Source organism: Microcaecilia unicolor, chromosome 12, assembly GCF_901765095.1.
Source record: "Microcaecilia unicolor chromosome 12, aMicUni1.1, whole genome shotgun sequence".
In the NCBI taxonomy this organism is placed as follows: domain Eukaryota; kingdom Metazoa; phylum Chordata; class Amphibia; order Gymnophiona; family Siphonopidae; genus Microcaecilia; species Microcaecilia unicolor.
Genome location: NC_044042.1, coordinates 63,798,593 through 63,819,263, shown reverse-complemented (window position 1 = coordinate 63,819,263; position 20,671 = coordinate 63,798,593). Strand labels below are relative to the sequence as shown.

General features: G+C 46.3%; 1 protein-coding gene across 4 annotated transcripts in view; it reads left to right on the top strand.

The window, feature by feature from the left end:
- The window catches only part of CALCOCO2 (calcium binding and coiled-coil domain 2), a 119,074-nt gene that overhangs the window by 49,746 nt on the left and 48,657 nt on the right, over positions 1-20,671 (top strand). For all 4 annotated transcript variants that reach the window (XM_030221574.1, XM_030221573.1, XM_030221576.1 and 1 more), the window contains 3 exons: positions 5,098-5,188; positions 10,407-10,543; positions 20,478-20,591. In XM_030221574.1, coding sequence (XP_030077434.1) covers positions 5,098-5,188; positions 10,407-10,543; positions 20,478-20,591 — 342 coding nt within the window. The remainder of the gene's footprint in view (positions 1-5,097; positions 5,189-10,406; positions 10,544-20,477; positions 20,592-20,671) is intronic.

Here is a 20,671-nt window from a genome sequence, read left to right as displayed (position 1 = left end):
CAGCGCTAACTGAGCAGTAACCGGCATTGTATGCATGTAGACCATTACTGCCTGGTTAACGCATGAGACCTTACTGCTAGGTCAATGGGTTGCAGTAAGCTCTCAGCCCCCAAAATGGACACACGTCAATTTTTATTTTGCCGCACGTCCATTTTTGACCTTAAAAAAAAAAAAAGGCCTTTTATGCAGGTGCACTGAAAAATGAACCTGAGCGCATCCAATACATGCGTCTACACCATCGCAGGCCATTTATCGGCGCATCTTAGTAAAAGGACCCCTTATTGACTTAAGATTCCACCAATCCAAAAACAAGCTTTCTCTCGGCTCATAACAGTGTAAAAAGAAAACGTAAAACATAAAATTACAAGAGCAGTATACATAAAATCAAAACAGTAAAACAAACAATATCAACCAAGCAGTATAACAGATTGACTAAGGGCCCAATATTGAAAAGCAATATTTGTATAATGGCAGCCGCTATACAGATAATTGTCCTGACCACTGCTGGTTGTGGATATTCAGCACTACACAGATATTACTGCTGAATATCCTTGCAGATTGCCTCAGTATTATCAGTGCTCGGGCAGTGTGGGGGCAGAGTAGGATGTTATCTGGACAGTAACAATAATCAAATCACTGTCAGGATAGAACTAGAACAGCAAACAGCTGTCCTTACTTGTCTAGCATACCAAGGGCAAGGCGGTGGGGGTGGTCTGCCCCAGGTGCAGGCAGTGAGCTGGCGTGCGGCTGTTGGCTCTGCCAGTCCCCTGCCCCGGAACAGGAAGCTGATGTCAGAGGGGACAGGGGAGTGGCATTGCTGACAGCCATATGCCTGCTCTGCGCATCCCTTTGCTCAGAGGAGGGGGTGATTCATCCTGGGTGGCAACTAATGTAGGTACGCCACTGCTTCACTTTATCTGGATAGTTATTCCAGATAGCAGTCTGAATATCGTCACTACGCACAGGGCCGGCACAACACGGCAAGCGCGGTAAGTGAGGCGGGGGGGGGGGGGGGGGTCACCAACCTTTGTAGGCCGCCCGAGCTGCCACAAGCCGAGCATCGCCTTACCTGTTGCACCAGCTCACGCTGATCTCCTTTCATGTTGCTGCAGCTGCCTGTCGCTGCCAGAACTGGTATCACCACTCGAGCTCTGGGTCCGCTGGAAGCAGCAGCGATCGAAACACTTCACACCCTGTGCTCTCATCTCCCAAACACCCTCTCTGGACCCACCCTCACTCACCCTCACTAAAACAAACTTCCTGTTGTGAGGAGGTGGGACCATGGAGGGCCTTCTGGAGATGAGAGCACAGAACATAATAAAGTGTTTTGATTGCTGTCAGCGAACCCAGAGCTCAGATAGAGGTTCAGGTTCTGGCAGTGGCAGGCAGCAGCAGCAATTTCAAGTATAATGCAAAGGGACACAGGGCTGGGGGAGGAGGGAGAAAGATTCTGGACCCACAGATGGAGGGAGGGAGAAAGAAATGCTGGACCACAGGTGGAGGGATGTAGAGAAGGACCTTGGGGGGGGGGGGGATGCCAATGCAGGATTGGGGAGGAAGGGAAAAGAGAGGGCAAGGTAGACATGAGGAGGGACATAGGCACAGACAATAAAGAATTGCTAGAGAGGCAGGGAACATAGGAACAGGGATACAGAGGGGCAATGCTGGCTACAGGGGGAGGGATAGGGACACAGAGCGGCATTGTTGGATGGAAGGGAAGGGAGGAGACGAGGAAGGGGGAAATGGTGCACAAGGATGGAGGGGAGGAGAAGGAGAGGAAATGCTACAAATGAATGGAGGTGAAGAGAATAAAAGAGAGGAAGAAATCAGGGGTATAGCCAGACTTCGGCGGGAGGGGTGTCCAGAGCCCAAGGTATGGGGGCACATTTTAGCACCCCCTGGTGCCGCCGACCCCCCCCCCCCCCCCCCCCCGCTGCCACCACCACCTTTGACCCCCTTCCCCGGCGCCAACCCTTTTGACAGCCCTTTCTGCCGCCAACCCTCCCCTGCCGCTGCCATCAGGTACCTTTGCTGGCGGGGGTCCTCATCTCCGGCACGACCGCATTGCTGATCTGCAAGGCTTCTGTTTCTGTGAGTCTGATGTCCTGCATCATTTTATCAAAAGTAGTTCTGGGTTTCCTTATAACTTGGGACCCTGAGCCTCTAGCGAATAAATGGACTGCAGAGCTGATGGGCAATTCTAATTTTGGAGGGGAGGATTTACTGAAGTTTATGAAAAAAAAATTAAAGATACCTCAAGATGAGCACTGCTTCAGGAATAACAATACACATTTCTTTTGAGGCTGTTTGTTTCTCCTAAGTGGGCTTTTTTAGGGAAATTTTCCCCAAAAATGGGCGTGTCAACATGTAAAATAGAACAAGCATTGCTTGGTCACATGTTCTGGGGTTTTTCACATATTTAACCCTTTTGGGAGCAAGTGATTCAATATTTGACAAGGGTATAGCATAAGTTCATACTAACCCGGGTGGCCCTTGTACTCGTTGATCAAGTATTGGTCAACCAGGTCTCCAGATTGGAGAGCGCAGATTATATGAGAAATTTGGGGGCCTTTTTACTAAGTCGCGTAAGTGTCCAAGCGCACCCAACATGCGCCAAAATGGAGTTACCGCCCGGCTCTTGTGGTAATTTCATTTTTGGCGCGCATCTGATACTTACGTCTGAAAAATAATTTTTTTTCTGACGCGCATATTGGGTGCGTTCCAAGTGGCATTTGACGCGTGTATGTCATTACCGCCCAGTTACCCTGTGAGTCTTTACTGCTAGGCCAATGACTGGCATAAGGACTCAGACTCAGCGCTGCGTACGTCTAGTAGCGCTTTAGAAATGATAAGTAGTAGTAGTAGAAGACCCAAAATGGACACGCAGCAATTTTCATTTTGCCACACGTCCATTTTCAGCCAGTGGCGTACCAAGGGGGGCGGTGGGGGCGGTCCGCCCCAGGTGCACGCTGCTGGGGGGTGCCGCAGCTCACGCCTGTCTGCTCCCAGTTCGCTACGCTCGCTAAATTCTCTCATTCGCTGCAGCAGCTCCCTCCTTCTGCCCCGGAACAGGTTACTTCCTGTTCTGGGGCAGAGGGAGGGAGTTGCAGCGAACGAGAGAATTTAGCGAGCTTAGTGAACTGGGAGCAGACAGGCGCGCGCTGCAGCACCCCCCCCCAGCGGCGTGCACCCGGGGGGGTGTCATTTTGCGGGGGGGCGCGCTGCACCCGGGGGGGGGGGGGGTGCATCGGCGATCCGCCCCAGGTGCCGTCGAGGCTAGGAATGCCACTGTTTTCAGCAAAAATTTTTAAAAGGCCTTTTTTACAGGTGCACTGAAAAATGATTCTGCATGCGCCCAGAACATGCGTCCACACTACATCAGGCCATTTTTCAGCGTGCCTTTGTAAAAGGACCCCTTGATTATTAGCAAACAAGTGTATATTAAAACACTGGAGAATGTTGGAGTCCCCCAATATTATGCAATGGAAGAATTAATTATATCTGCTACTTAAATTTAAAAATATTGATGCTTGGAACGCTGTTTCAAGAAACTTGATCTCCAGTTTGGGTGGCATTCCTGCATAAAGCATACAGCTTTTTTTTTATTAATTTTTATTGAGATTTTCAAAACTAAAGAGAACATAGCCCCCCTGGTCAATACATAATTGTGTTCCAAAACCAAATCAACATTTCCAGAACTAATAATATTGCAAAACTTAAAATGATATATCACTCCCCCAAAGATTTATATCCGACCTTGATAAAGAACAAGAGGAAAACAAGTTCCAAACTAAACAATCAATGTTTTCAAAATACTTATTGATTGTACCAGTCCACGAAGGATTGCCAAGTCTTTTTAAACTTCTTCTGTCTGTGCTGTAAAGCTGTAAGATAGTTTAAATAGGATGCCTGCCACAGTTTAGGCTTCACAGCCTTGCAATCTCCCTTCGCAAAACCATCAAACAGGGCAGTAATATCAGAGATTGTTCAAAGGTAATTCTAGCTGGACAACAATGTGGCAGGAAAATTATGGGGTCCAGTGGTATCTGCACACAGCTTTTTATGTTTCAACATTTTTTTATTATTGGTGATCTGTCAAGTCAACATACAGTACGTTCAGTGAGTCATTTTACATCCATTAATCCTTTATCCAATAAACTAACTAACATATGCACACAGCTTTTTACTGGATGTTTGGATGATTAGGTACCACAGGTGGGTAGGGAGGAGGGGGGAAGGGTATTGGGAACTACTGGCGGGTGATAAGGGTTGTGGGGTGAGGGAAGGTTTGTTAGGCTTAATTGTGGAGAAGGAAGAACCTGCAGCTGAGTGAGGATGCAATTTTTGGTGAGGGATAGAGTAAGGAGCGTATGTTAGAAAATACTATCTATTGTTATGAATCGGGTTTTGTATTTACTTATGGCTGTGGACTCTGTCTATTGCCAAGTTGTGACATTTTTGTTTGATGGGAAAAAATTTATAAAAAAAAAACCAGGGGAACTGTGCACATCCCAACCTGGGTGTCTCAATTCCCTTCTCAGCATTTTATGTAAAACTTTACACCTCCAAAAGCATTATTCAGATTACATGGCAAATGCTTCCTGAAATGGAAGAACCTTCTACTTCTGTTGACTGTTACATAACAGCTTAAGGAATAGGCAAACGTGTGCTCCAGTCACAGTTTCATGATACCAATTTATTTATTTAGATTTTGCTCACACCTTTTTCAGTAGTAGCTCAAGGTGAGTTACATTCAGCTACTCTAGATATTTCTCTGTCCCAGGAGGGCTCACAATCTAAGTTTGTACCTGAGGCAATGGAGGATTAAGTGACTTGCCTAAGATCACAAGGAGCAGCAGTGGGATTTGAACCGGCCACCTCTGGATTGCAAGACCGGTGCTCTAACCACTAGGCCACTGCTCCAAATAACAGTATTTGTTTCATGTCACGCTTAGGATTTCAACATAATCCATATCACAATTCACATAATAGCAACAACAAGATATAAGCATTAATACCGTATACCTGCTTCATCTCTGACCTGAGAGGTTGCATTGGAACTTATCTAGAATTTTGTATTTATTTTCTAATTGTAAGGTGGGATGGATGTCAACACGAGAGTTTTACACCTTCATTTGGGCTCCTTTGCCCAGTGACTGTGAGGAGCAGCAGCAGGTGACGTTTAAAGGTTAGTGAAAAAATGTCCTAAAGACATTCATTTATAAAGAAGATTCCTGATTTAGATATATGTTTGGCCGGATAATATAGTAAAAGCTGAATATAAAATGGGTTTAGACGGTGGTCTGAGATGGCATTCTAAAGGAGGCCAGGCATCATGAAGCTCCTGAATCTCAGTGATTGTCCTGAGTTTTGTTTCCTGGTATGGTGTCATCACTCATCCTGGAGGAGTGGGCATCCCTGCTGAATCCAGCCACGTTGACAGCAGCTATTGGTGTGGAGGGAATGCCGCAGCTTGATGATGTCAGTATGACCACAGATGTTACGGGGAAAGCGGTTTGCACTTCTTGGCTCAGCGTTCCAGATGTGTTGGTGGAGAAGTCTGGCGTGGGTCCCAGGGCTCATAGAACTTGTTGGAGGCACAAATAGTGGAGGTTCCTTCTTCCCTTCAGGTGACATCTGTTGCATCCCTGAGACAATGTGGTTTGCAGGAAGAGCAAATGGAGGTTTCAGCTGGAGAAGCCTAAGGTCTTTAACATGGAGAAAATATGGAAGCTGGTGGTGTGTTTGGGCCAGCCTCTGTCTTAGTTAGGGGGTAATTCTACAAGGAACTACCTATTTTAGGTGGCAAAAAGGTGCGCAAATGGGGGTATTCTACTTGTAAATGACCTCTTATAGAATACTATCTAGCAGAAAAGTATGAGTCATGCAGGGCTGGTGTTAAGGATGGACAAAGGGCAATTGCCCTGGACCCCCATGTCACTGAGGGCCCCAAGCCTGCCTGACGTTGAGAGACAATCTGTAAGCAAGCTTTGGGACCCTCCTCCCTAGTGTCTGCCCTGGGCCCTATCATGTCTGGCACTGGCCCTAGTGCCATGCATGAGCAGAGTTTGGGCACAGCACATATGTATACACATATGTAATAGAATACTATCATTTACACGTGCATATATCTAGTTAAGGGCATTTATCCCAGCTTTAGGGCTGGTGTAAGTAATCATGCTTAGATATCCTTCCCACTTGCACTAGTATGCTGTAAAGACAAGTAGGCACCACTGTTCCCTCTAAGCTAAGCAGGGGTCCTCCAACTCCATTGCTACCAGTAGGGGGTGGTGCTTCAATATTCTGTTTTCAGTCTCTAGGGACAGGCAGGTTCCCTGGAATCCTGCAGAGCTTGCCTGTCCCTCTCTATTGAAAATGTGATAGTGAAACAGCACCATCCACTGGCAGGAATGTAGAGGAAGGACTCCCGCTTAGCTTAGAGGGAACAATGGTAGGCACCTACTTTTCTTTTTAGAATGGCTTAGAATAGGCACCATAACCAGCACCTATAGTAGGTGCCCTGTTATGGAATTACCCTCCTAGGGGGCAATTCTATAACTGAGTGCATCCAATTCGGTGCTGAGAGAGCACATGCACTAAAGGCCTATTCTATAAAGGAACTCAATTATCAGTTGTTAATGGCTTGTTAACTAATTTAGTTACATGTGCAACTCCCGATCATGCACAAATGTAGGTGCCTAAATATAGGTGCCCTTTATAGAATTCAGGGGTTTGTGTCTAAAGCAATCAAAATGTTGTAATGGACTTGGAATTAGGACAATGATCTCCAATGCAGTCCCCATAGTTTTCTGTTGCAGCCCTCAAGTAGTTGGGAGAAATGGTCTACTGAAGTCCTGCAAATGCGTAGTTCAGCCTTGTCTGGTCGGGTACTGCATTAAGGGGCCCTTTTTTGAAGCGGCAGTAAGCCCAATGCAGGTTTACCACTCGCTAAAAGGGAAGTACTACTGGGCTACTGCAGCAGCCTAGCGGTAGTTCCCTCCCCCAGCGTGTGCCATTTCTAGTGCTACAAAAATATTTCAATTTTTGTAGTACCAGTATGTACCTGGCGTAATCGGGCAGTGCCTCGTGCTGCCCCCGTTACTGCCAGGTTGGCGTGGGATCCCTTACCACCACCTTAAAAAAAACAAAGACCTGCCTTTTACCTGCTACAGTAAAGAGGGCCTTGGCGCATGTCAAAAACATGCGCCGATGCTAGTACAGGCCCTCTTTTGCCGCAGCTTCATAAAAGGACCCCTAATTGTCTGAAAAATATATTGCTGTAGGCTGGGCCTGTACAGATCTGCTTAGGGCAGGTATAGAACCTGCTACACTTGTGCCATATATACCTACATATTGCCATAGCATAGGTCAAAGGTAGTGTACTAGCATGTGTACTGCAGCGCAGAAGTATGGCAAAGCTCAAGAGACCAGGTGAAATGAGATACCCAAGGAAACTAAAAACACTGTGAACCAGGGGCGTAGCCAGACTTCGGTGGGAGGGGGTCCAGAGCCCAAGGTGAGGGGGCACATTTTAGCCCCCCCCCCCCGGCGCCACAACCCCCCGGCACCACCATCACCATCAACTTTGACGACCACGCCTTGGAATCCAACAATATATAAGCTGTAACATGTTGTTTATTAGGGTTCATTTATGCGTGATGGGTTGTCTATTAGATTGTAAGCTCTTTGAGCAGGGACTGTCTTTCTTCTATGTTTGTGCAGCGCTACGTACGCCTTGTAGCGCTATAGAAATGCTAAATAGTAGTAGTAGTAGTGGTAAATGATGTAGGAATGTGTATGTGAGAGGTTGTTGATGGGTCTGTGTGCATGTAAGGGGGAGGAAAGTCTGAGCATTTTTAAGTGTTTGTACTGTAAGGTATTGATATGTGTGTTTGCATCAATAAATTAAGAATATAATTCTTGAAGTTTCGGAGTGTAACTATACTGGTCATTTTACTAAGCCACATAGGCGACTACACGCACCCAACACGCACCAATTTGGAACTATCACCCAGCCACCACGTGACCCAGGTGGTAATTTCGTTTGGTACGTGTGTCCAGTAGGCGCGCCAGAAATTTTCCAACGCACGGTGCTAACTGGGCAGTAATCAGCATTGTATGTGTGCTGACGATTACCACCCGGTTAACGCGTGAAACCTTACTGCTAAGTCAGTGGGTGGCGGTAAGGTCTCAGGCCCAAAATGGGACACGCGCAAATTTTCATTTTGCCACACGTCCATTTTCGGCCAAAAGGAAAAAAGGCCTTTTTTGCAGGTGCACTGAAAAATGAACCTGTGCGCATCCAATACATGCGTCAGGCCACACTTTTCGGCGCAACTTAGTAAAAGGACCCCACTAATTGTTAGTGTGCGCTAAATCCATTAGCACGTCTTAGTAAAAGGACTCCTAAGAGGACAGTTTTCCAAATGCAAGCATAACTGCAAAATCTACAGATAGTTTTTTACATGTGTACTTTGCACTTGTAAGTTCACTTTGAAAATTCACTAAGTGAAAAGTACTCCTTTTTTGTGCAGGTATCTTTTCCAAGCAAAAAAATACACATACATCGGAAAATTCAAAAGTATGCATGCATTTCCAAACCATGCCCCAACCCGGCCCCATACTATGGGTAAAAATAAGCACACAGGGGCCGATATTCAGACCTGCAGGAGTTAGCCCAAAGAACTCCCGTGGTCAGCGCTAGTGCCATATATTCAATGCTGGGCCATTTCCGGTGACTGTCATTGAATATCAGGTTTATTTGTGGCCAGTTTGAACTTAACCAGCCAGGCTGATATTTGGTGCTAGCCAAAGATATTCCAGCTGTACATGTGGCCAAAAATGGCTGCCAAACCCACACTAAAAACCAATGGATTGCCAGTTATATTGCGCGATATAACCAGTTATCCACTAGCCGCTAACTGGTGATACTCAGCTGGAGACGGCTGGATAAATACCATTTAACCAGCCAGGTGCCGTTCCTAGCCGGTTAAATGATTTTGAATATCGGGGTGATAGAGACGCTACATTCACAAAAAAACATTTGTACAGATTAAAGAGTGCCTTTGGAATGGCCTTTAAAATTGTCCTCTAAATCAAAATGAGAAAGCATAATTTTTGATGCACAATATGTAGATTTATTAAAGTGTTGAAGCAAACACCCAATAACTATTTATTTTGTGAACTGTTTTGGGCGTACGAAGTTTTGGGGAGGTAGTATATAAGGACCCAGTATTCAAGCGATTTATGTTCCTAACTTTACAGCCCATTTATTAAGCTGCCTTAGACGCTAATGCGCACCTAACGCGGCACAAATGGCCAAATGTGGGATGCGCTAAAGCGTTCCATTTTAGTCTTGCCATGTGCATGTACTAACTGCACGGTAGTAATTTTTTTGTAGGGGGCGTCTCAGGGGCGGAGAGTGGGCACTAACTGGTTAGCTCACAAATGATGCAGGAGCCCTGACAACCTACAAAATAAGAGGTGGTGAGGCCTCCTGTGGTAATTTTTAAAAATGACCGCGTGCTAATGGCAACCTTTAGTGCGAGGACATTATGGTCACGGTAAAAATGGCCTAGTGCATGGGAAAGACCCACATAAGGGTGCACTAAGGCCACTTTTTTTTTTTTACCACAGATTAGTAAAAAGACCCCTTTGAGAGTTATGTTCCTAAATTGGCCTCTTTGAAAATTTACTAGAGCTGAAACTTTATACTCAAAATTTCACAAAACTCCTAAATTTAGGAACATAAAAATGGGTGGCAACAGCGGGAAGATTTAGGGTGGGAAAAAAAACCTTAGGGGCTACTACTACTATTATTTAGCATTTCTATAGCGCTACAAGGCATACGCAGCGCTGCACAAACATAGAAGAAAGACAGTCCCTGCTCAAAGAGCTTACAGTCTAATAGACCTGATGTTCAGAACCATTTAACTGGGTAGAAGAGGCTCCTAACTGGTTACCTCATGCCAAAAAAAAACTTTAAAGCTAATAAACCATCACCATTCTGGTAATATGGTCCCACTGACGGTGGCCAACGTTTTGCTAAGAGCTTATAGGACCAATATTATCAAAATGCTGCAGTTAGCATGGCTGAAAAGCAGTGACCGAGACAGCAAAAACGACTGTCCTAAGTTAACCGGGTAGCTATGTAGGCACTATTGCTAAATATCGATGGTACCTGGTTAACACCCGCTGGCTGCCTTGTACCCAAATATTCAGTCCTAGTACCTGGATAGGGGCCGGCAATGGATATTAGCCTACAATGGTCAGTTTTTAAAGAGATGCTGATGGCCGCTGGTTGAATACTAGTTTCCTTTTCAGTTGGGCTTCTTTGTGCATAAGCTGTAGGAGTTCTTTTGGTGGAAAGCATTGAAAAGAATAATATGTGTTATGCTATTTTGAAGCATATTACCTTCCGAAGAACGAGGAGGACTTTTACCAGTTCTGCTACGTTGACTGGAATGGAGTGGTACGAGGTGCCAGTGTACCTTTCCAGATCTGTCAGGAGGTGGAAGAGGAGATCCTTCTTGTCACTACTGAGGTGTGTTGCTATCATCTTCCTAACACTGGAGACTCTCTCTGGTTTTGCATGGCTTCCCTTTCTTTTCTCTCCTTTCTCATATCTTGCCCAAGAATTTCCTGCTTCACTGAAACGTAGAGCACCATGGCAGATAATGGCAAGGCCCTATCTTGTCTGCCTGGTATCACAAACTGATTTGTTCTGTAGCTTTGCATTCACTTGTGCATTTAACATCAGATTTTTTGCATTCTATTAAGTTAACCATAGTTGAATGCATGTTCTATACTGCTTTCCAAATGAATAATAAAGCAGTTTAAAAATACAGGCAGTAATTTTATAAAGGACTTTTTAGGCCTGTATGGGGTGTAGGGCCCTCAATTTTGGCTCAGGACCCTTCTGCTTTCCTGGCTATATATACAGTGGTGGAAATAAGTATTTGATCCCTTGCTGATTTTGTAAGTTTGCCCACTGACAAAGACATGAGCAGCCCATAATTGAAGGGTAGGTTATTGGTAACAGTGAGAGATAGCACATCACAAATTAAATCCGGAAAATCACATTGTGGAAAGTATATGAATTTATTTGCATTCTGCAGAGGGAAATAAGTATTTAATCCCTCTGGCAAACAAGACCTAATACTTGGTGGCAAAACCCTTGTTGGCAAGCACAGCGGTCAGACGTCTTCTGTAGTTGATGATGAGGTTTGCACACATGTCAGGAGGAATTTTGGTCCACTCCTCTTTGCAGATCATCTCTAAATCATTAAGAGTTCTGGGCTGTCGCTTGGCAACTCGCAGCTTCAGCTCCCTCCATAAGTTTTCAATGGGATTAAGGTCTGGTGACTGGCTAGGCCACTCCATGACCCTAATGTGCTTCTTCCTGGGCCACTCCTTTGTTGCCTTGGCTGTATGTTTTGGGTCATTGTCGTGCTGGAAGACCCAGCCACGACCCATTTTTAAGGCCCTGGCGGAGGGAAGGAGGTTGTCACTCAGAATTGTACGGTACATGGCCCCATCCATTCTCCCATTGATGCGGTGAAGTAGTCCTGTGCCCTTAGCAGAGAAACACCCCCAAAACATAACATTTCCACCTCCATGCTTGACAGTGGGGACGGTGTTCTTTGGGTCATAGGCAGCATTTCTCTTCCTCCAAACACGGCGAGTTGAGTTCATGCCAAAGAGCTCAATTTTTGTCTCATCTGACCACAGCACCTTCTCCCAATCACTCTCGGCATCATCCAGGTGTTCACTGGCAAACTTCAGACGGGCCGTCACATGTGCCTTCCGGAGCAGGGGGACCTTGCGGGCACTGCAGGATTGCAATCCGTTATGTCGTAATGTGTTACCAATGGTTTTCGTGGTGACAGTGGTCCCAGCTGCCTTGAGATCATTGACAAGTTCCCCCCTTGTAGTTGTAGGCTGATTTCTAACCTTCCTCATGATCAAGGATACCCCACGAGGTGAGATTTTGCGTGGAGCCCCAGATCTTTGTCGATTGACAGTCATTTTGTACTTCTTCCATTTTCTTACTATGGCACCAACAGTTGTCTCCTTCTCGCCCAGCCTTGGCTGGTTTTGTAGCCCATTCCAGCCTTGTGCAGGTGTATGATCTTGTCCCTGACATCCTTAGACAGCTCCTTGCTCTTGGCCATTTTGTAGAGGTTAGAGTCTGACTAATTCACTGAGTCTGTGGACAGGTGTCTTTCATACAGGTGACCATTGCCGACAGCTGTCTGTCATGCAGGTAACGAGTTGATTTGGAGCATCTACCTGGTCTGTAGGGGCCAGATCTCTTACTGGTTGGTGGGGGATCAAATACTTATTTCCCTCTGCAGAATGCAAATAAATTCATATACTTTCCACAATGTGATTTTCCGGATTTAATTTGTGATGTGCTATCTCTCACTGTTACCAATAACCTACCCTTCAATTATGGGCTGCTCATGTCTTTGTCAGTGGGCAAACTTACAAAATCAGCAAGGGATCAAATACTTATTTCCACCACTGTAGGTGCCTACTTTCCCTTATAGAATACTAGCCTAACTGGGTGTGGCAGTGTGGCTGATCGACAGGTATGGCGCCCTCACAGACACAGGCAGAGTGTACTGTAAGTCAGAACCGAAAATCTTTATTATTGAACCAGCAATCAAAATGGCATAGTCTGTTCCTGTCACAGACTGAGGCTCAAACATGGGAAACAACCATACGTGCAGGACTTCAGACTCACAGAACGAAGCCTTGCAGATCAGCTGTTGGGCAGATTGGATGGACCGTTCAGGTCTTTATCTGTCGTCATTTACTATGTTACTATCCTGCTTTATTTTCGAAGGAGAAGGCCGGCCATCTTCCGACACAAATTGGGAGATGGCCGGCCTTCTCCTACAGCCGGCCAAATCGGTATAATCGAAAGCCAATTTTGGCCGGCTTCAACTGCTTTCCGTCACAGGTCCGGCCAAAGTTCAAGGGGGCGTATCGGCAGTGTACCGAAGGCAGGATGGGGCGTGGTTAAGAGATGGCTGGCCTCGGCTGATAATGAAAAAAACAAGGCCGGCTCTGACGAGCATTTGACCGACTTTACTTGATCCTTTTTTGTTCACGACCAAGCTTTGAAAAGGTGCCTGAACTGACCAGATGACCACCGGAGGGAATCGGGGATCACCTCCCCTTACTCCCCCAGTGGTCACCAACCCCCTCCCACACACACAAAAAAATTTAAATACATTTTTTTGCCAGCCTCTATGCCAGCCTCAAATGTCATACCCAGCTCCATCACAGCACTATGCAGGTCCCTGGAGCAGTTTTTAGTGGGTATTGCAATGCACTTCAAGCAGGTGGACCCAGGCGTGGTGGTACATGGGAGCCCTCCAAAACCCACCACAAACCCACTGTACCCACATCTAGGTGCCCCCCGTTACCCTTTAAGGGCTATGGTAGTGATGTACAGTTGTGGGTAGTGGGTTTTGTGGTGGGGGGGGGGTTGGGGGGCTCAGCACCCAAGGTAAGGGAGCTATGCACCTAGGATCAATTTGTGAAGTCCACTGCAGTGCCCCCTAGGGTGTCTGGTTGGTGTCCTGGCATGTGAGGGGAACCAGTGCACTACAAATGTTGGCTCCTCCCCTGACCTAATGGCTTGGATTAGGCCGGGTTTGAGATGGCCGCCATTAGTTTCCATTATTGGCGAAAACCAATGGCGGTGATCTCTAAGGCCGGCCCAAATGTTGAGATTTGGCCGGCCCCGACCGTATTATCGAAACAAAAGATGGCCGGCCATCTTGTTTCGATAATACGGTCAGGTATGCCGCTTTACGGGGCCGCAATTAGAGATGGCTGCCCTTAAAGATGGCCGGCCCCGTTCGATTATGCCCCTCCACGTTAACCACATTGACAATTATTTTCTCAACAGTTCTATCTTGTCAGGCTACTCACACATAAATCCAGGCCTGGGATAGTCAAGACCTAGGTCTTCAAAGTTAAACAAAGGCACTCTTTTACCTTTGCAGTCTTCTGCTTCTGGGTGCCTACTTCTTAACACAGGGTGCAAAACTTCTGAGCTAGGGCCACTCCTTGCTTCCCTGGGACTCCCCCACAGGTACTGCAGCCCAGTCAACACTTTGAGAGGATTCCTTCACTTGGAGCCTTCCTCCTGGACACCGCTTCCCTTTGGGCCTCCCTGAACTGTTGTTCTGCCCCACAGTATGTAACCACCTCCCTGGCTGAGTCCCACCCCTTTGACTCAGCTGCCACCTGCTATAAGGAGTTTTAACTTCAACACCAATGAGGGAGTGTTCTTAGGGAAACCTGCTGCTATACCACTCCCTCCATCACACTGGGCTTAACATTTTGACATAGTTATTTATGACAGCTATAGAGCTAGTGTAAGTGTTAGCACCAAGTGTTTCAGATACCTGTGTAACTGACAGTTTTCGATAAGTTACATGTGTAAGTTTGAGCCCCACCCATGTATACACTTCCATGGAATTATGCATTGTGTAAGTTGCATGGGTATTAAAAGAATAACACCTAAGCAGAATTTTGAAATTTATGCACATATGTGCACACATATGCACATAAGTGCCATTATTGTAAACATTCACACAGTGTAAATGTATCTGCAATTTAAATTCTCCAAGTTAAATGCATCTAATAATGGACCGTCAGAGGTGAGCTTCCATTGAGATGATTATCTCATTTCTTGGAAGTAGGTGGAACACCTTATATTATCATCAGTCCGTACACCCATTCTTTTTTAATATATTTTTTAGTCCATTTTCACTTATTTTTCACTTATGTACTTATTCATATTTCACTTGTTCATCCTGTTTTTGACTAAATGAAGCAGGATGTTATTTCATCGCAGTATAAGTTAAGGGGAACTCCTTGAAACAGCATAGGTGAAACACATGTCGGCACATATGCCCTTTGGAAGAAACTTTGAAGATAAGTACTTGATTTTTAGTAAACATAAATGGAATTGAACAATGAAATATGAATAAGTATATAAGTGAAAAATAAGTTGAAATGGAGTAAAAAAATATTCAAAAAGAATCAGTGAATGGACTGATGACGACATTAGGTGCTCCACCTACTTCCAAAAAAATGAGATAATCATCTGTAGAAATACTTCTATATCAGATAATCACTAAATAGCAATTATTCTGGACTTGTTTGCTAAGGATTTGAGAGTACCTAATTGGCCCTTAGGCTCTGCTGAAAGGAATAATGCCAAATTGGAAATAAATACTTTATTATAGATATAAAAATAACAATATGGCAAAATGCAAAGTAACTTACAAAACTCTGTACACTACCAAAATATGCTAATTATTACACCAATAGATATGGTTACAGGTAAAACCAAACCTAACTAATACCTGAGCTATAAGTAGAAATTCCTGTTTCACCCAGTGGCGTACTAAGGGGGGGGCGGGGGGGGGGCGGTCCGCCCCAGATGCACGCCGCTGGGGGGGTGCTGCAGTGCGCACCTGTCTGCTCCCAGTTTGCTACGCTCGCTAAATTCTCTCGTTCGCTGCAGCAGCTCCCTCCTTCTGCCCTGGAACAGGTTACTTCCTGTTCCGGGGCAGAGGGCGGGAGCTGCAGCGAACGAGAGAATTTAGCGAGCGTAGCGAACTGGGAGCAGCAGACAGGCGCGCGCTGTGGCACCCCCCCAGCGGCGTGCACCCGGGGGGGGGGGGGCGCATCGGCGATCCGCCCCAGGTGCCGTCGAGGCTGGGAACGCCACTGCTCTCACCCTTGTGGTGTCGTAGGTCCCAGAATTCAGGTGAGTAAACTACACACCTAGTTCCACAATGTGTAGACCTCTAGTTGCATTTGGGGAGGCAATTCTGGGGGTAGGGCAGGACAGTGACTGCAACAATATACATTTGTATCATAGGCGTAGTTTGACTGTTTCATTTGGGGGGGGCAAAGAATGGGCGGAGCATATTAGCATATCATTTGCATATACACATATGCAAATGAATATGCTAATGTGGAGGAAGGAATTGAATTTACAGGCAAAATATCACAGATGCACATTTCAAAAAGCTGACACATTTCAATTAATAAATTATGAATAAAATACTTTTATCTACCTTTGTTGTCTGATCATTTAGTTTTTCTATTCGCTTTGGTCCCAGTGTCTTCTGTTTTATTCAGTGTCTTCTTTCCAGTAGGCTTCCCTCTGCTCCCCACCCCTCGCAGTCCCATCCATCTCTTGCTCCTTCCCTCTGCTTCCCACCCCACCCAGTCCCATCCATCTCTTGCTCCTTCCCTCTGCTCCCCAACCCTCCCAGTCCCATCCATCTTCCCTCTGCTCCCCCCCCCCCCCCGCGAGGTCCAAGATGGTGACTCCGTTTACCCCCTCTCTTCCTCCCTCCCTTCCTCCGGTGCAGGCAACAGTCTTCAGCTTTTTCAGCGTTCCTGGCAGCGGTAGCGATGTACCCGCTGCCTTCGGTCTGCCCTGGAAGCCTTCTCTTCAAGTTCCTGTTCCCACCTATGCAGGAACAGGAACTTGAAGAGAAGGCTTCGGGGCAGAGCCAAAGGCAGCGTGTACATCGCTACCGCTGCCAGGAACGCTGGAAAAGACTGCTGCCTGCGACGGAGGGAGGGAGGGAGGAAGAGAGAGGGGTAGACGGACACGCTCCTCTCCGTCCGTTACTCCGCTTGGCTTCCCTGCCCTCTCTGTCTGCGTCCCGCCTTCCTCTGACGTCAGAGGAAGGCGGGACGCAGACAGAGAGAGCAGGGAAGCCAAGCGGATGGAGAGGAGCGCGTGTGTGCATGTGTTTTTTTTTTTAAACTAATGGCGCGGCGGCGCCTCATCGTTGTTTGGGGGGGCATTGCCCCCCCTCGCCCCCCCCCAGTCTACGCCTATGATTTGTATCATAGGAGCCAGCTTTGTGGGGGCTTGATCTTAAAAATTGGTTCCTATGATTTGTATTGTTATGTTTCGTGTATTTTACATGCCTTGAGCCTTACCAATTGGTGATTAAGACATAACAAATAGATGAAAGCACCCTTATAGATTTAGCCCAGAGAAATACCTGCAGGAAAAGGAGGTCTAACTGCATGCAGGGACCTCCTGCTTAAGCAGTTCACAAAAAAACAGGGTAAGTCTATAAAGGGATGGCTATCTGAAGTCTCTTCTATAAAGGAAAGAGGGCAACCATGTACACTAGCTGGAGAAAATGCTGGCACCTAGACTGCCAAAAAAACACGCGTAAATTATAGTGTTCTATAATTTATGCACAGAAATGTATGCCTTCCCACCTTAGAACTGCACGCCATCGCATGTAGGTGCCATTTTATGGAATCGCATGTAAATAGAATATTGACATTTATGCAGTGGCGTTCCTAGGGGCGCTGACACCCGGAGCGGATCGCCGATGCGCCACAACCCCCCGGGTGCAGCGCGACCCCCCAGTGAAAGAACCCCCCCCGGGTGCACGCCGCTGGGGGGGGGGTGCCGCGCGCCTGTCGGCTCTTCGTTTTCATGCTCCCTCTGCCCCTGTTCCGGGGCAGAGGGAGCATGAAAATGAAGAGCCGACAGGCGCGCGGCACCCCCCCCCAGCGGCGTGCACCCAGGGCGGACCACCCCCACCGCCCCCCCCCCCTTGGTACACCACTGCATTTACAGTGGTGGAAATAAGTATTTGATCCCTTGCTGATTTTGTAAGTTTGCCCACTGACAAAGACATGAGCAGCCCATAATTGAAGGGTAGGTTATTGGTAACAGTGAGAGATAGCACATCACAAATTAAATCCGGAAAATCACATTGTGGAAAGTATATGAATTTATTTGCATTCTGCAGAGGGAAATAAGTATTTGATCCCCCACCAACCAGTAAGAGATCTGGCCCCTACAGACCAGGTAGATGCTCCAAATCAACTCGTTACCTGCATGACAGACAGCTGTCGGCAATGGTCACCTGTATGAAAGACACCTGTCCACAGACTCAGTGAATCAGTCAGACTCTAACCTCTACGAAATGGCCAAGAGCAAGGAGCTGTCTAAGGATGTCAGGGACAAGATCATACACCTGCACAAGGCTGGAATGGGCTACAAAACCATCAGTAAGACGCTGGGCGAGAAGGAGACAACTGTTGGTGCCATAGTAAGAAAATGGAAGAAGTACAAAATGACTGTCAATCGACAAAGATCTGGGGCTCCACGCAAAATCTCACCTCGTGGGGTATCCTTGATCATGAGGAAGGTTAGAAATCAGCCTACAACTACAAGGGGGGAACTTGTCAATGATCTCAAGGCAGCTGGGACCACTGTCACCACGAAAACCATTGGTAACACATTACGACATAATGGATTGCAATCCTGCAGTGCCCGCAAGGTCCCCCTGCTCCGGAAGGCACATGTGACGGCCCGTCTGAAGTTTGCCAGTGAACACCTGGATGATGCCGAGAGTGATTGGGAGAAGGTGCTGTGGTCAGATGAGACAAAAATTGAGCTCTTTGGCATGAACTCAACTCGCCGTGTTTGGAGGAAGAGAAATGCTGCCTATGACCCAAAGAACACCGTCCCCACTGTCAAGCATGGAGGTGGAAATGTTATGTTTTGGGGGTGTTTCTCTGCTAAGGGCACAGGACTACTTCACCGCATCAATGGGAGAATGGATGGGCCATGTACCGTACAATTCTGAGTGACAACCTCCTTCCCTCCGCCAGGGCCTTAAAAATGGGTCGTGGCTGGGTCTTCCAGCACGACAATGACCCAAAACATACAGCCAAGGCAACAAAGGAGTGGCTCAGGAAGAAGCACATTAGGGTCATGGAGTGGCCTAGCCAGTCACCAGACCTTAATCCCATTGAAAACTTATGGAGGGAGCTGAAGCTGCGAGTTGCCAAGCGACAGCCCAGAACTCTTAATGATTTAGAGATGATCTGCAAAGAGGAGTGGACCAAAATTCCTCCTGACATGTGTGCAAACCTCATCATCAACTACAGAAGACGTCTGACCGCTGTGCTTGCCAACAAGGGTTTTGCCACCAAGTATTAGGTCTTGTTTGCCAGAGGGATTAAATACTTATTTCCCTCTGCAGAATGCAAATAAATTCATATACTTTCCACAATGTGATTTTCCGGATTTAATTTGTGATGTGCTATCTCTCACTGTTACCAATAACCTACCCTTCAATTATGGGCTGCTCATGTCTTTGTCAGTGGGCAAACTTACAAAATCAGCAAGGGATCAAATACTTATTTCCACCACTGTATGTGCATGTATGCCGCTATTCTGGTCATTTACATGCATACTTGACATTTAAAAAGAGGCACTTCTTTAGAGATTTACCCTCTGACGGGAGAATTCTATATATGGTGATGATCGTTAGGTGCTACTTATGTGCTGAATTTTTGGCGCAGAAAAGCATTCTAACAGATGCAAGGTGCTGAAATGGGGCAGGAATGGCAGATCCGCATGAAAACGGTGGTCAGCCTGGAAATTAAATGCCAGGCAGGTTTAAAGTTAACCAGCTACGTTTGTGTTCAAAGCTATAGAACTAGAACTTTAAACCAGCTATAGATAACCAGCTACTACTACTACTACTATTTAGCATTTCTATAGCGCTACAAGGCATACGCAGCACTGCACAAACATAGAAGAAAGACAGTCCCTGCTCAAAGAGCTTACAAGCTATTTAAATGGCCTGATGTGGCCACTTACAATCCAGCTGGATATCTCCTAGCCGTTTATGGGGGATAATTAGCAGGAGACAATTGGCTATCCTCCACTGTATATCACTGGATAGCCGGTTTTGTCCCATTTAACTGGCCAGGCGTTGTTCCTGGCTGGTTAAATGGCTTTAAATAGCTGGGGTAAGTGTTTCTGTCTGGATCTGCAAAGGGGGTGTGGCCATGGGAGGGGGGTGGGCAGGTCAGGGGTGTTATGTAAGTGTTACAGAATAGTGTGGATTTGAATCCAACTTGCACATTGGGTTTCAGTTGGTATAACTCCTCATGCCCAAAGTTGAGCGCGGATCCTGGCACTACAAGCTATTCTTTGAAGGGCGCCGATCCTGGAACGTCTGTTATAGAATACTGTTCAGTGCTGATTTTTTTTTTTGGTGCTGAATTTTGAGTGCCGTTTACTGAATCTAGCCCTAAATGTCTGTATGTAGGCTTTCACCGTCAACCCACCGACTTTGCTGCTGTGAAGGGAGTATGAAAATTAACCCCTGAGATCTTAGGTGGATAAGCATACTGTTATTCCCTCACATCTAACTAGTTAACACATTTAAGTTTTCTGTTTGATATTTCATTTATTCATTCCTATTCTTCCAATTCAAATCAAAATCTATCCCGTTTCTGAATGTATGCTTATGTGTAAAACCTTATCTAAGCCCAAACCTCCTATGCTCCAAAAACACCTTCTACAGAAGTCTCCATTTTAAGGTTTTCTGTATTATCATTGCAATGACTTATTGAAGTGCTCTTTGTCATCTGAAAAGGGAACAATGCAGGGGTTTGCACAGCAGAACCAGGACCTGATAAAGATTAAAATGGAGCTGGAAGAGCTGCAGCTGGAAAAAAAGAACATTGAGGTGAAACTTGAGAAGAGCCAGGTATGCAGAGGAAAAGACAATGACATCAATTTCACCTGTAATAAAAGAAATGCCAGAGCAGTTTGCAAATGCAGACAGTT